The 13,593-nt window shown below is 36.6% G+C and overlaps 1 protein-coding gene across 1 annotated transcript in view; it reads right to left on the bottom strand.

The window, feature by feature from the left end:
- LOC124710862 (TBC1 domain family member 19) overlaps positions 1 to 13,593 on the bottom strand; it is a 173,422-nt gene that overhangs the window by 81,693 nt on the left and 78,136 nt on the right. Inside the window, exon 7 of the mRNA XM_047240959.1 lies at positions 7,915 to 8,027. Within this exon, the coding sequence (XP_047096915.1) occupies positions 7,915 to 8,027 (113 nt within the window). The remainder of the gene's footprint in view (positions 1 to 7,914; positions 8,028 to 13,593) is intronic.

The following is a 13,593-nucleotide window of genomic DNA, read 5'->3' as shown; positions in this document are numbered from 1 at the left end:
TTGACATCCCAAGGGACAGGTTAGCAACAACTGAGAACTCTCATAAAGTGAATGTCCTCGGAATTTTTAACGAGTTTCATTTCACTGCTTCATCCTTCTCATTTAAAAAAAATCAAATTTAAGTTATACAAGCTGTTCAGAAATTCCCATTAGCAACTTCTAGGACTTGTAGAGGGGAATGAGTAGATAATACTGTGAACTGGAACCCATGTCTGCAAACATAGTTTCCACACTGTTATTTGAAAACATGTTGGTAGTGTGGCCTCTTTTACAAGTAATTGACTAGTAATAGTACATCACTTGTTTTACAATTTGACTCATCAACAGTCAAATACTTTCATGTTCTTGTTCATGGGTTCTCTTCAATGTGATGCAGTATGGCCTCTTCCAGTTCAGGTGTCTGACGTCTCCTTATAGCACCACAGTCATGTCTGCTGACTGAAAGTGTCCTTTCTCAAAGCCACTGCATAACTGTGGTGAAAAGCATGTGATGGAGCCATATGTTGTGGAGAACAATCTTGATAAAGACAGCTATCAACTCTTCCATTACCCTGAACTTCATCATTCAGAAGGATTGTGTTGGTGTATTCTGCAAATATGTGCTCATCCATGTTGCTCTAATTCTCACAAGACACATGGATGAGGCTCAGACAAAATCACAGAGGTAGGATAGAGACCAAATGATGGCAGACAATCTGACATAACCCCCACCCCACCATGACTACCCTGTTGCATATCTACCTAGAAAACATGTTTTCAAATGGCTGTGGAAGGGAAATGGTATGTTTCTGGACTTGGATTCCCGTTCAAAATGTTATGTACTCACTCCCCTCTACAAGTCCTAGAAGTTTGTAATGGGAATTTCTGAATACCTTGTACAACTGGCTAACAAAAAATCAATGTTACAATATAAAAGAGTTCAATGAAAATGATAATGTTGATATTAACATTTAAGGTTTTTTCTGTATTTGTAGAAGATACTACATTTGTGCATGTAGTATGCATATTAATTTTAATACTTTGATTGTAACTGTAACTTGCTGCTGTATGTGGTCAATGGCAACAAGGAATTTGAATAAAGAATCTGAATCTGAACCATAAGCACTCCTGCCACTTGATTCAGTTTGAACCATTAAATGACACCCACTAATGTTGTAGATCCTATGGCAGTAGGTGACAATGACACCTGTAGCAGACAGAGCTTGAAGTTTGTAATTTATGCTTGATTTAGTTTCTACATAAGCATAACACTATTTTGGACTCTATTCCTCTGTGAAAGAGACAGATTCTCTCTCTCTTTCTCTCTGAATAATTGTTGTTGCAATATCGTGATGAAAAAGTTGATTGCTTTTTGCAAACTGCTGGAAGGTGCACTGGCAATTTTTGACAGAGTTTATATGGCTATTACAAACTGTAACAATGATGGAGTGGCAAGATGGTCTCCTGTTGTGAATGCACTGTGGAGATTCTCAGATACTCTCGTTGCTCTCTTGTTTCCATAGAGAACCCATCCACCCAATGGTAACTAGTAACTGTGCCAAGATCTGAAGATTTTGATGTGCTTCAGAAGGTAGACTGTATGAAGGTAATGGCCATATGGCTTCTAACAAACAGGTTTGCGGCATTGCTTCCTGCTGATAATGAGACACTGTCCGTAGTATTGCCTCAGCAGTTTGAGTAGATCCCATAAAGGGGAAAGACAGGGATTTTAGTACTAGGCAGTTCCAAAGTATGTCCCCAGAAACAGTACACAAAGACAATCACTAGAACTCTGACACCATTCCCTACTCTTTTCATAAAGCTGGCCCCATTCATGAGGACTCTGCATAGATTTTGGTTTGCAGCATCATTCTGGGTTGGCCATACGTTCTGGGGGAGAGTCAGTTGGTGGCAATGCCTACATAAAACACCATGTAGAAGTTGCAGCAGAGATAGTATATGATATAACTGATTTCAAAGGCTCTAGCCCTGAAAGAGTAGGATAACCTTGATAATACTGGAAGAGGATCAGCTGGGTGGGTGCATAATGGCATTTGAGTTTTCCACAAGAATACAACTCATGTGGAAAGTGTTAAGAGTTTGAAGTGGAATGATCATATAAAATTAATTGTTGGTAAGGCGGGTGCCAGGTTGAGATTCATTGGGAGAGTCCTTAGAAAATGTAGTCCATCAACAAAGGAGGTGGCTTACAAAACACTTGTTCGACCTATACTTCAGTATTGCTCATCAGTGTGGGAACCTTACCAGGTCGGGTTGACAGAGGAGATAGAGAAAATCCAAAGAAGAACAGCGTGTTTTGTCACAGGGTTATTTGGTAAGCATGATAGTGTTACGGAGATGTTTAGCAAACTCAAGTGGCAGACTCTGCAAGACAGGTGCTCTGCATCACAGTGTAGCTTGCTGTCCAGGTTTCGAGAGGGTATGTTTCTAGATAAGGTATCGAATATATTGCTTCCCCCTACTTATACCTCCCGAGGAGGTCATGAATGTAAAATTATAAAGATTCAAGCATGCAGGGAGGCTTTCCGGCAGTCGTTCTTCCCGCAAACCATATGCGACTGGAACAGGAAAGGGAGCAATGACAGTGGCACGTAAAGTGCCCTCCCCCACACACTGTTGGGTGGCTTGCGGAGTATAAATGTAGATGTAGGTATGTCATAAGGATGGACCAGGATACTTTGTAGACAGGGGAGTGAAATACCACTTTGGACATGTGAGGTGGATATTCCCCATTTCAGGGCATGATGAAAGTTAGTCAAAAATGTGATAGAGAGTGTGGTTAAGATGTTTTAGTCTGCAGTGATATTAAAAAATGAGAAGTGGGCTCCTGTTCATGGGGATGGTTGTATAATTAGAAGTACATGCAGAAATATTGCAAGATATCTGGTTGTAGACCAAGTTTGGAGGGTAATGCTTGTTGGTGTAAACATTAATAAGACCTTCACCATACTGGGCACAAGTGACCAGACTGTGTGGGAGAGACTTTTTAGTGTGGGAGGAAGGATATCACGCACAGTGGAGAAACTGTTGATCACTGGCAAGCTTGATTTTGACAGAGTTTTTTATGAAGCCATTGGAGAGCTGAAACTCAATATATAAAACATGTCATCCAGATGAGTAGGAATGAAGCTGAGACTGTAGAGGAATGATGATAGTGTGTCTTGGCTCTGGGTACAGATCATAAAGATATCATCAACAAAACCAAACCAAAAGGTGGATGTGGGGTACAGGATCTTGGGTGGCTATGAACGTTTCCTCATGTTGTCATACTATCCTTGATCCCTACCTGTAATGACTTACCTTGATCCTGTAAAACAGCTTGTAACTTCACACTTTTGTAGAGAATTCATACTTTTTGATTGGCAATCAATCTTTTCCTAATCATGTGGCTAAGGTCTACAAAATGTTCTCAGAAGTTATGGCGTGGTTCAATGAGAATTCGTACTCAATGACCCTAAGGAAACAAACAACACACACAGTTGCTCTCAAATCATATAGAACAACAGAAGATTATTATTGGATGTTACTGGAAAAAGCTGTGAATGATGTACTTTTCCAAATACCTATGCATTCATATGAATAGAAGACTTAATTGGGTGCATCGTGTTCTTTAGGTCTACAAAAATCTGTGTCTACTGAACTTATCTCTAAGTTGTTTTTCTAATGATGGAGACATCACTAATTTTGTTTTTGTCCCTTTGTGTATTATGTTATTGTCCCCTGAGGTAATTTACCTGTGTGAAGAAAAATCGCTTCCCAAGGGAGCACCTGATGAACTTGTAAACATTGTAACCACCACTCCTGTGTGTGAAATTTTGGGAGTACTTTATTGGTTTATCGGATGTCAAAATTTTTGCTTTCACCTTGGTACCATCACCTGTTTGTGCTGCTTTTCCTGTGACTTACATATCAGCAACAGCCCATGTTGCAGGCCAGGAGCAACATTGTAAACAGACTAGGCACACTGCCTGAGAAAAAAATCACGAGTGTTTTCTATAATTTTTATTATACATTCCAGCGATAGTTCTCTGAAGTGGTACTATCACGTTTTAAATTATTACCAAGCCATCATCAGATCTGTTTAAAAAACAAACAGGAGGACAGTAAAAAACTAGATTATAAATCAAACTAACTTCTATACACAGCTATGTATACTTGAATACATCATACAGTAACTCATCAACTGAACAGACCTGGAGAGGCACTCATAATGTAAACATTTCTGTACTTTGACTGTTGGAACTGAAGGTGGAAGTATCAGAACAAAATAATGATATACAGACGGCTATAGGCAAGTTAAACAAAATTATTCAGAAATGTCTTCAAGAGGAAGTAAGAAAAACAATATGTTCATTTTTATTAAACTTAAACAACTGAGGTATTTATTATTTTGTAAATACAGTTATACCCGCGAAGAAAAGCATACATATATAGCTCATTCCACATTGTTTCAATAGATATGATGCAAATCATCTATAGAACAAGTAACTAACAAACAGCCTGCCCAGTTGGCCGTGCAGTCTAATGCATGGCTTTCCGGATGGGAAGGAGCACTTGGTCCCCGGCATGAATCCGCCTGGCAGATTTGTGTCGAGGTCTGGTGAACCGGCCAGTCTGTGGATGGTTTTTAGGCGGTTTTCCATCTGCCTCGGAGAATGCGGGCTGGTTCCCCTTATTCCACCTCAGTTACACTATGTCGGCGATTGCTGCGCAAACAAGTTCTCCACGTACGCGTACACCACCATTACTCTACCACACAAACATAGGGGTTACACTCGTCTGGTGTGAGACGTTCCCTGGAGGGTCCACCGGGGACCAAACTGCACAATAGCCCAGGGTTCGGTGTGGGGCGGCGGAGGGGTGAAGTGGACTGCGGTAGTCATCACGGGGTTGTGGACCACTGCAGCTGCGGCGGGGATGGAGTCTCCATCGTTTCTAGGTCCCCAGTTACAATACAATACAATACAATACAACTAACAAACAATGACATTTAGGAAGAAAAACGATTCACAGCAGCAGGAGTACTGACTAAATATAGCTGAACTTCATTATGTTGGTAGAAATTACACTTCATCAAGTAAGATGGCAGGTGGCACAATAATTGATAACAGAGAGAAAACTGTATCAGCATTCAAAGATTAACTGAAATATTTGCGTTCAAGAGATGAATCATAAATGCATAAGGGCAATAAAGAAAACAATGAAATTTGTAAAGCAATGGCAGATGAGATGTATAATGCCATTCAGTGCATGATGAATGGAGAGGCAGCAGGAAATGATAGTCTTTCAAGATAAATGATTAATGCAGGAGGGAAAACAATACAAGCAGATGTTGCACTATTTACTTAATGTCTTTGGCTGAAACAGGTTCCCCAAAAATTGGACGCTACTATAATGTATGACGCAACCCTATGACAACCTTTAATGCCCATTGTGCAGAATGTTGTAGATCCGTACTACTGATTCCTGAATCAAGAGACACTGAGCCACTGTGGGCAATGCTGCCGTACATTGGTGGCCCTGTCACCTCACAACTACAACTCATTCCTGTCACCCCCATCACTTTCACTGGTCCTTAAGCCCGCTCCACATAGAGAAGTTGTACCAGCAATTCCACACCACCTATAATCCATTATACTGTCCCTTATGTTCTTAAATAATAATTGTATTTCACACATGCATAATTATTTTTTAAACAATTTAATGCTCACCCACCCATAAATCTTAAGTCCCCTATAGGGCAACCCATCATCCCAAGGGAGTACCTTAAAAACTTGTAAACACTGTAGACACCACTCCTGTGGAAAAGGGAAAGTTTTGCAAGCTGCCACCTGTTTGTAGGAATTTTGGGAGTGCTTTATTGATTCATGGGATGTTAAATTTTTTTTTTTCACCTTGGTACCATGACTGTTTGTGGTGCCTTTCCCATGACTTGCATACCAGAAACAGCCTATGTTGCAGGTCAGAACTAATTTGTACAGATTAGGAATTGCAGGCAAGTCACATTTTGCAAGTGATGTCTGCAGCATCCAATGGAAAGTATGGAAGGATGGTCACATGGGACTCCGAGGCATTTGGACAAAGCGTGGGTTCCAGTTGAGATGTGCTCTGCTTTCAGCTACCAATCTGACAATACACACTCTCCCTTCACTCTCCTATTTTTTTCGGAATTTGGTTTGCAACAGTTCATCTGTGATGGCTACTCCAAATAGTTGGTGGCAAGTTGCCTTCCCCAGTTGGGCCCTTTGTAGCCCATACCCTGAAGAACAGGATTATTTTTATTTAGTTAGTATTCATGTTCTCATTTGAAGCTATCCTTATTGGATGCCCACTCCCTCACCCACCGCAGCATTTCCTTTCACTCTCCTACTTTTTCTGGACTTTGACCTCATTGTTAGTTATCTGATTTACTCATCCAAACTACAGTAGTCTTCTGTTAAAATTAATTCTCTTCTTATCTGAGCTGTTTATCATTTACATTTCACTTGAATATAAGACTACAATCTGGAGATAAACTTCCATGAAAGACTGACTTAACTGACTCAGACAGTGAGATGAAATTATCACACATGTCAAAAATTGATTCATACTTTCTCTCCATACCACTGAGTGCACTGGAAGCTGTTAGTGGCAACCACAGGACAAATGCTGGAAAGAAGCTATGCCCTCACAGTGATTGCTGTATCACCTGGTGGGATCCCGTTGCTGACCTGCCTGATATAAGTAGGGAATGGCAGTTCTCATTGTTGTTGCATAGGAGCCACATACTATGCTGGCCAATTTGTGGTGACAGCTACTACCTCTGTCTCAGACTACTCTTGGACTGTGTGGTTCTGTACTTGATGTTCACCATTTGTGTATCTGGTGAATATGGAATAAAAAGTATTAGTAAGTGTAAACCTCAACGACTTCGTAACACTGAAATTTATATTCAGCATTAATACAGTTCTCTTTTTCAGAAAAGTTTTCTTTCTACTGCCAGTATGCATATAGTATCCTCTTTATTTCTGCCACCAACAGTTAATTTGTTTCCCAAATGGCAAAATTCGGATATTACTTTCAGTGTCACATTTCATAATTTAATTTTCCCAGCATCACCTGACTTAATCTGAATAGTCCACTATCATTGCTTTACTTTTATTATATTCATCTCATTTTTCATGATGCTATCCAGTCTATTCATTTGCTCTTTCAACTCCTTCACAATCTCTGATGGAATTACAAAATCATCAGCAATTCTGAAAGATTTTTATTTTTTCTCACCAAACTTTAATTCATTTTCCTATTTCTCCTATTTTACATTACAGCATGGTCATGTACAGATTAAATAACACTTTGTCTCATGTCCTTCTCAACCACTGTCTCCCTTTTATGTCATTTGCCTCTTTTAATTACAGTCTGATTTCTGTACACGCTGTGGAAAGGTTTTAACTCTCTATGATTTATTTTTGATGACTTCAGAAATCAAGAAGTATTGGCATTCTCTATACAGTTGAATGCTGAAGGATTTGAAATAAAAGAATGAAACTGAAATCTGTCAATTATTCTTTGAAATAGATCAATAAACTAATCTCTTTTCAACACCAGAGTATGTGTGTAGTAAAGAGAACCAATAAATTATGCAACAAAAGAACTGCCATCTAGAATAGATTAGGTATAGTTATTCCCAGAACTTAATTAAAATATGATTTGAGAATTATATTCAATGTGCCAAGATAACAATGACCTAACTGCATCTATAACAGTGATGCAATTTTTTCATAATAGCATTTGTATTTAAAATGTCATTCCTTTCTGTAATAATTATAAAAATAATGTCAATAATTACAACAAATAAAACAATATAACATTATGAGAAGTATCCCATAAAGAATGGTTTCCCTAACACAGCTAAAAATAAATTGTACAACTTACTGTTGGTTTTAAACTTGCCCCAAGGACTTGTGCCCACATATGACCTCTCAAGCCCCTTGGGCAGCCCTTCTTCAAGAATTCTTGTGCCACTGGAGCATGATTTGATTCTATCACTAAGGAAAAGTAATTTTTATTAATGTTATGTCTCATATTCAGTGTTAAGGATGAAATTTATAGTAAGGGTCTGTGAGCAGTATTTCAGTGCAATGGATCAGAAAGTACTACATGTAAAAAGTCTCAAAAATTAATAAATAGGTTGAGTAACTAATGCCACTGAAAATGTATGGTACTGTATTATATTGCATGAAAATGAGAAGTAATGAATTAACAGAGCAAACAAGCTAGTTAGTTAGTTTCAAGTTCCATGGATGATTTGCATGAGAAATGATAATGATGTGGAACAAGTCATTTTATATTTAGGTCACAAATTATTTTGTTAATGGCTACATGGTGATTATTTTTTTAAGGAAAAAAAGAACATACAGCTTTGTGTTAAAAATTCCTATCCACTACCTTTTACACATTATGATAATAAAAATCCTCCTATGCAATAGAAGAAGTTGTCAAGGAGAAACTTTTTCAGTTCTTTTTTTTTTTTTTTTTCCAAAATTTACTTTGCAGTCGGTCAGAAAATTTATAATACAGGGTAAATGATCAAAAATTTTTGTTGAAGTATTGTGCACCTCTTCTTATCCTAAAGACAAACTTTATGTGGCATAATGAATGTAATTTTTGCTACTGGTATTGTAATAATGTATAACGCTGCTCCTTTTGAACTACAGTGGATTATTTACAACAAACTTCACAAGGGAATAAATGTACAGTGAAATATTAGTCAAAATTGTCTGTTGCAGAGTTTGTTAAAAACCTGTATTTGGCCAAGATTACAATTTAGAGAACGCTGATTACTAGTTTCTATCATTCGAACAGTCATCTTAAGATCTGAAAGTTGCTACAAGTTTACAAGTCAGAAATACTTCAGAATAAAAACATACGGTGCCTAAATTGAGGGTATATATTACAGTGTTAACATCTTTAAAGAAATGTCACTGTAAAACAAAATAAATATACACAGATAGTAAATGGGTTGAGTAACTAATGCCACTGAAAATGTGTGGTACCATATTATACTGTATGAAAATAAAAAGTAATGAATTAACAGAGAAAACAAGCTAGTTAGTTAGTTTCAAGTCAATAGCATGAAAACAAATTTACAATGAAAAACATACCTTACAGCCTTATTTAAAGTATAGGTATGTGAAACACTGCACGAATATCATTGTCATATGTTACATGGGATACAGTCATCATGCCCAACCACAGTGTCAATCAAAGTTAAATGGATCAAAATAGTAGGCAGTTTGCTGGTCCTGTGTACATATGCGCAAACATCATTGTCATATGTGACATGACATAGCCGTCATGCTCAACCACAGTGTCAGTCAAAGTTAACTGGACCAAAGTAGCAAACAGACTGACTGATACTGTCTATTCTGGCTCATAGGTCAATAAAAAATGCTGCCAGGTGGCTGTACAGTAAAGTGGATTACTACAATTAAAGATAGAGAGATATTAAAATAGTAATTTAAAACAACTGGCAATAACTAGTAACTATAGCCATAAAATTTTAACATTTGTATAATAAAAATAAATAAAAAATAACATAAAATAAAGCTGGACAGATAGAGTCATCTACATATGGTGTGATATTATAGCAAAACTAATAATCTCACAGAGAGAGAATTAACATTAACAATATTTTGTTCTTAAATCTTCATTATAAAATTAGTACTATTACATATCCAGAGCTTAATGAAATTACATAGGACTACACTGTACAATATGAAAACCAGAAGACATAGCCTTTATGTATGACAGTGGTCTTCAAAGCAATGCTATCCAATAAATGTTGTAAAAGCTACAAAAAGTAAAATATGATTCAGTACATGTAACACCCAACTACACCTTGCACTGGCCCAGTATAAGTGAAACTTTTGCTGATATTCAGCACATATACTAGTTGTTTCCTTACTGTCAGTTACATGTAGGGGGCATCTATGGTATGGTACATATGGAAGTTTAACAATCAAAGCAGGAAAACAATTAATGTAAATATCCCTCTAGTGCAGGGATGCACAGTCTATGGCCAACAGGCTGCATGCGACTTACTATTCATTTTACGGCAGCCTGTCCCTCACAATTTGTTCAATCAAGGTGGTCATAAACACGCATTCCATTTCTAATTAATAATGGATGCATTTACATACTACACAATTATAATAAATTTCTGTGATAATATCTGCCTATTGCATCTTTTTCAGGATAATAAAGAAGAATGGTTATCATAGAAGAATGTGTGGCTGCCGTTAGAGCCTCATTGTGTGGTTTATCTTATCTGGAGGTGCAGTCTCGAGGTACAAAATGAGTTCACTTGGAGATTTCATGAGCCGGCATCAACAAGAGAAAGCATCAAGTTATTTGTCAATCAGTCCCAAAAAACTGCAAATGTCGAAACATTGCTGATGAATCATATGGTGGGAGGCCTCCTGTACCACAAGAGACTGTGTGGCAAATCAGAGAAGCACTCAAAATAAATCTAAATGTGTCATTTAAGCAATGAGTTAGATAAGCCAAAATCAATGATTCTGGAAGTTTTAAACTTTCCCTTAAGAAAAAAACATACCATGTTCAGATGTTTGAGAAATTAGACCATGAAGATTATGCACCTCATGGATCACATTTTGTGTACTGATGAGGCTGCATTCCACATCTGTGGTAAAGTTAACAAACATAACTGTCACATATGGTATAACAAGCTACCTTATGCTACCCTGGAATGGGAAAGAGACACCAAGAGTCAATGTGTTGCTTGGGTTCACAGAGACTACAGTCACTGAAACTTTCTTTTTTTACCTTGAAGTGCAGTAGCAATCTCTGGAAACACAGAGTCAGCAAAATGGCTTTGCTGACATTGTGGTGTTTAAACTGAACAGAGCTCTCCCTCATTTACAGCTCATACTAAGAGAGGGCCTAAATCAAAGATTCAGTAACAGATGGATAGGGTGAGGTTCAACAAGACTGTGACCATCACATTCACCTGATTTGACACCCTTGGATACCTCTGCCTAGGGATACATGAAGTCAGGGGCATAAAAAAAAAACCTAAGCGATCTTCAGGATCTTAGAGCTTGAATCTGAGTTGCAGTGTTGGCTATTTCACAAGATGTGCTTCAGAATTTATTCAGGTCTTCTCGTCAATGATGGGAACTGTGCTACAAAATGGATAGAGGCCATGATGAAGTGTGATAGATGATAATAAACTGCTTTCACCAAACACTGTATGCAATTTGAAAATCCCACAAATAGACACTAAATGTAAATAATAGTTACATAAATATAAGACAATAGTTCATGAAATAATGTTATTGTGTAAAGTAACATGTGCAGTATTCATCCAACTTGCAGTGTGGATATAACTTGTTATAAATAAAACTATTAATTAATGTAGCCCCATGGTGTCCGGAATATATGATATGTAGCCCTAGGTCTATGTTGAAAATTGACTAAATGTTAAAGTACTGCAAATCAGCAGTATTACATATGTCACCCATAAAACAAGGAAAGATAAAGAAGATGGTGATGTAGGCTCAGGCAATGTCTTCAGTCACCCCCAGATTTAATGAAACAACCATGAAGTCTATACTGATACTACATGCTTAGTTTGCAACATAAACTTATTGTTTCATGGAATATATGACAGATTTCTGTCTACAGCATAGGCTTGAGAACAAAGGAAATCCTGATGTGATGTCAACATTAGTATGTATGGATTATAATAACAATCAAAGCACAAAAACAAATAGTGCAATTGTCCCACAAGTACAATTGTCAGGAATAGCCAGTGACATACAAATTACAAATCATACATGAATTAGCATTAACTTTATGAGAATAGTGTAGTATTTGTACTTAACAAATTCTTACCAAATGATTTGTTCAATTTTGAAAACAACAAACAAACTCTAGATGTAAACAGTAACTTTGTAAATACAAGATGATAGTTGCTGAACTGGTATTCTTATGAAAGATGATGTACTGTAATATATAACACACTTATATCAATTACATTCAGTATATAAAAGATTTTAAGTAGAAATAGTAATTGATACAGAACACTAGTTACTGTAATATACGATATGTAGACCTATGTCTATGTTACAAATTGAATACATGCTAAATTATAATTCAGACTGTGGGCAAAAGAATCTGATGTAACCTTAATGTGTACTACGAGGGTAATCCCAAAAGTAAGGAACGAAAGATTCTCAATTGAGCAACTCTTATGAAATCCAAACTGCGATTGACTGAGGATATTACTTTTGCTCAGTTGGAATACTATTCTTAAAATACAAATTCTCAAAAATTTTGGAAAATTTCAGTAATGAAATGGTACAGTAGTTCTTGACATTTCTCCAATCACCATTCTTATAGACTTTTTCCATATTTTCTCAGTAGTCTGTTGGAAATACCATCAAATCCAGATGATTTTCTTGATAGTGGGTACCACACCAATGATTTTATTAAAAGAATATGGCATAGTCCACTTTTTCTGTATATTAATTTTATTTGTTAACAACTAGTTTCAGTCTTCTAGACCATTCTCAGGTGATTTTGTGATTGTGTACAAAATAGAATAGATTATATTGCCTCCATGAATAGAAATGTAATATGTGAGTGTAGACATATTTTAAATACATATAGCTGCCTTAGAAAACCATGCCTTACACATTGAAAAGTCAGCATCTTCATTCCCTGTTTAATGTTACTCTTTGATCAATATCATACCTTTGTAAATGTCAAGCTGTCAGACCAAGACAGCAATTGTGGACGAAAATGAATAGAAATAATAAATTTAAAAAAATGATATTTCAGAATGTAAGCTATAGATTTCCATTGCAGGTAAATACGATGTGTTTACATTCACATCTTTACATTTCTAGTAATGGAGGTAATATAATACATTCTATTTTGTGCAGAAACACAAAATAACATGAGATTGGTCTAGAAAGATGAAACTAGTTGTGAAAAATAAAATTAATACAGCAAAAATGCAAAATGCCACCTTCTTTTAATAAATCAAGATGAGCTTTAAGTTTTGAGAGAATATATAAATTACTTAATTTCAGTAGAAGAAGTTGTTGGTACATTCATATGGTTGAATTTTATGAGAGTTGCTTCTTCAACATACTGCTCCGATTTTTCTCTTAAACTCCTTGTTCCTACATTTTCTACTATATTTAAGAAATGATTATTAATATATTTGCTATCTGTGACTCATTATTTATAGCTCTTCCATTTAATTATGTAGTGATGTTATCCTGTTCTTTGGCCGTTTGTGCTATCTCTCATATCACTACATTCCTTGTAGTCTTATGTCTGTTGTTAGGAACTGATGACCTTAGCAGTTTAGTCCCTTTAAACAACAAACCAGTCAACCAGTCTGATACCAGAGTTACTGATTTCTGACATAATGTGTGCATTCCTTGATTTCTTAATAACTGTTTTTAGTAATTTGGAGGAGTTTTTGTTGTATGCAACTGCTGCAGGTTTTCTACTTTTTCTTGCCAACAAATGCATTCCTTTTTTCCTTTTACATGACATCTTAGTTACATAACATTA

Source organism: Schistocerca piceifrons, chromosome 1, assembly GCF_021461385.2.
Source record: "Schistocerca piceifrons isolate TAMUIC-IGC-003096 chromosome 1, iqSchPice1.1, whole genome shotgun sequence".
In the NCBI taxonomy this organism is placed as follows: Eukaryota; Metazoa; Arthropoda; class Insecta; order Orthoptera; family Acrididae; genus Schistocerca; species Schistocerca piceifrons.
This window is presented reverse-complemented; position numbering and strand designations above follow the sequence as displayed.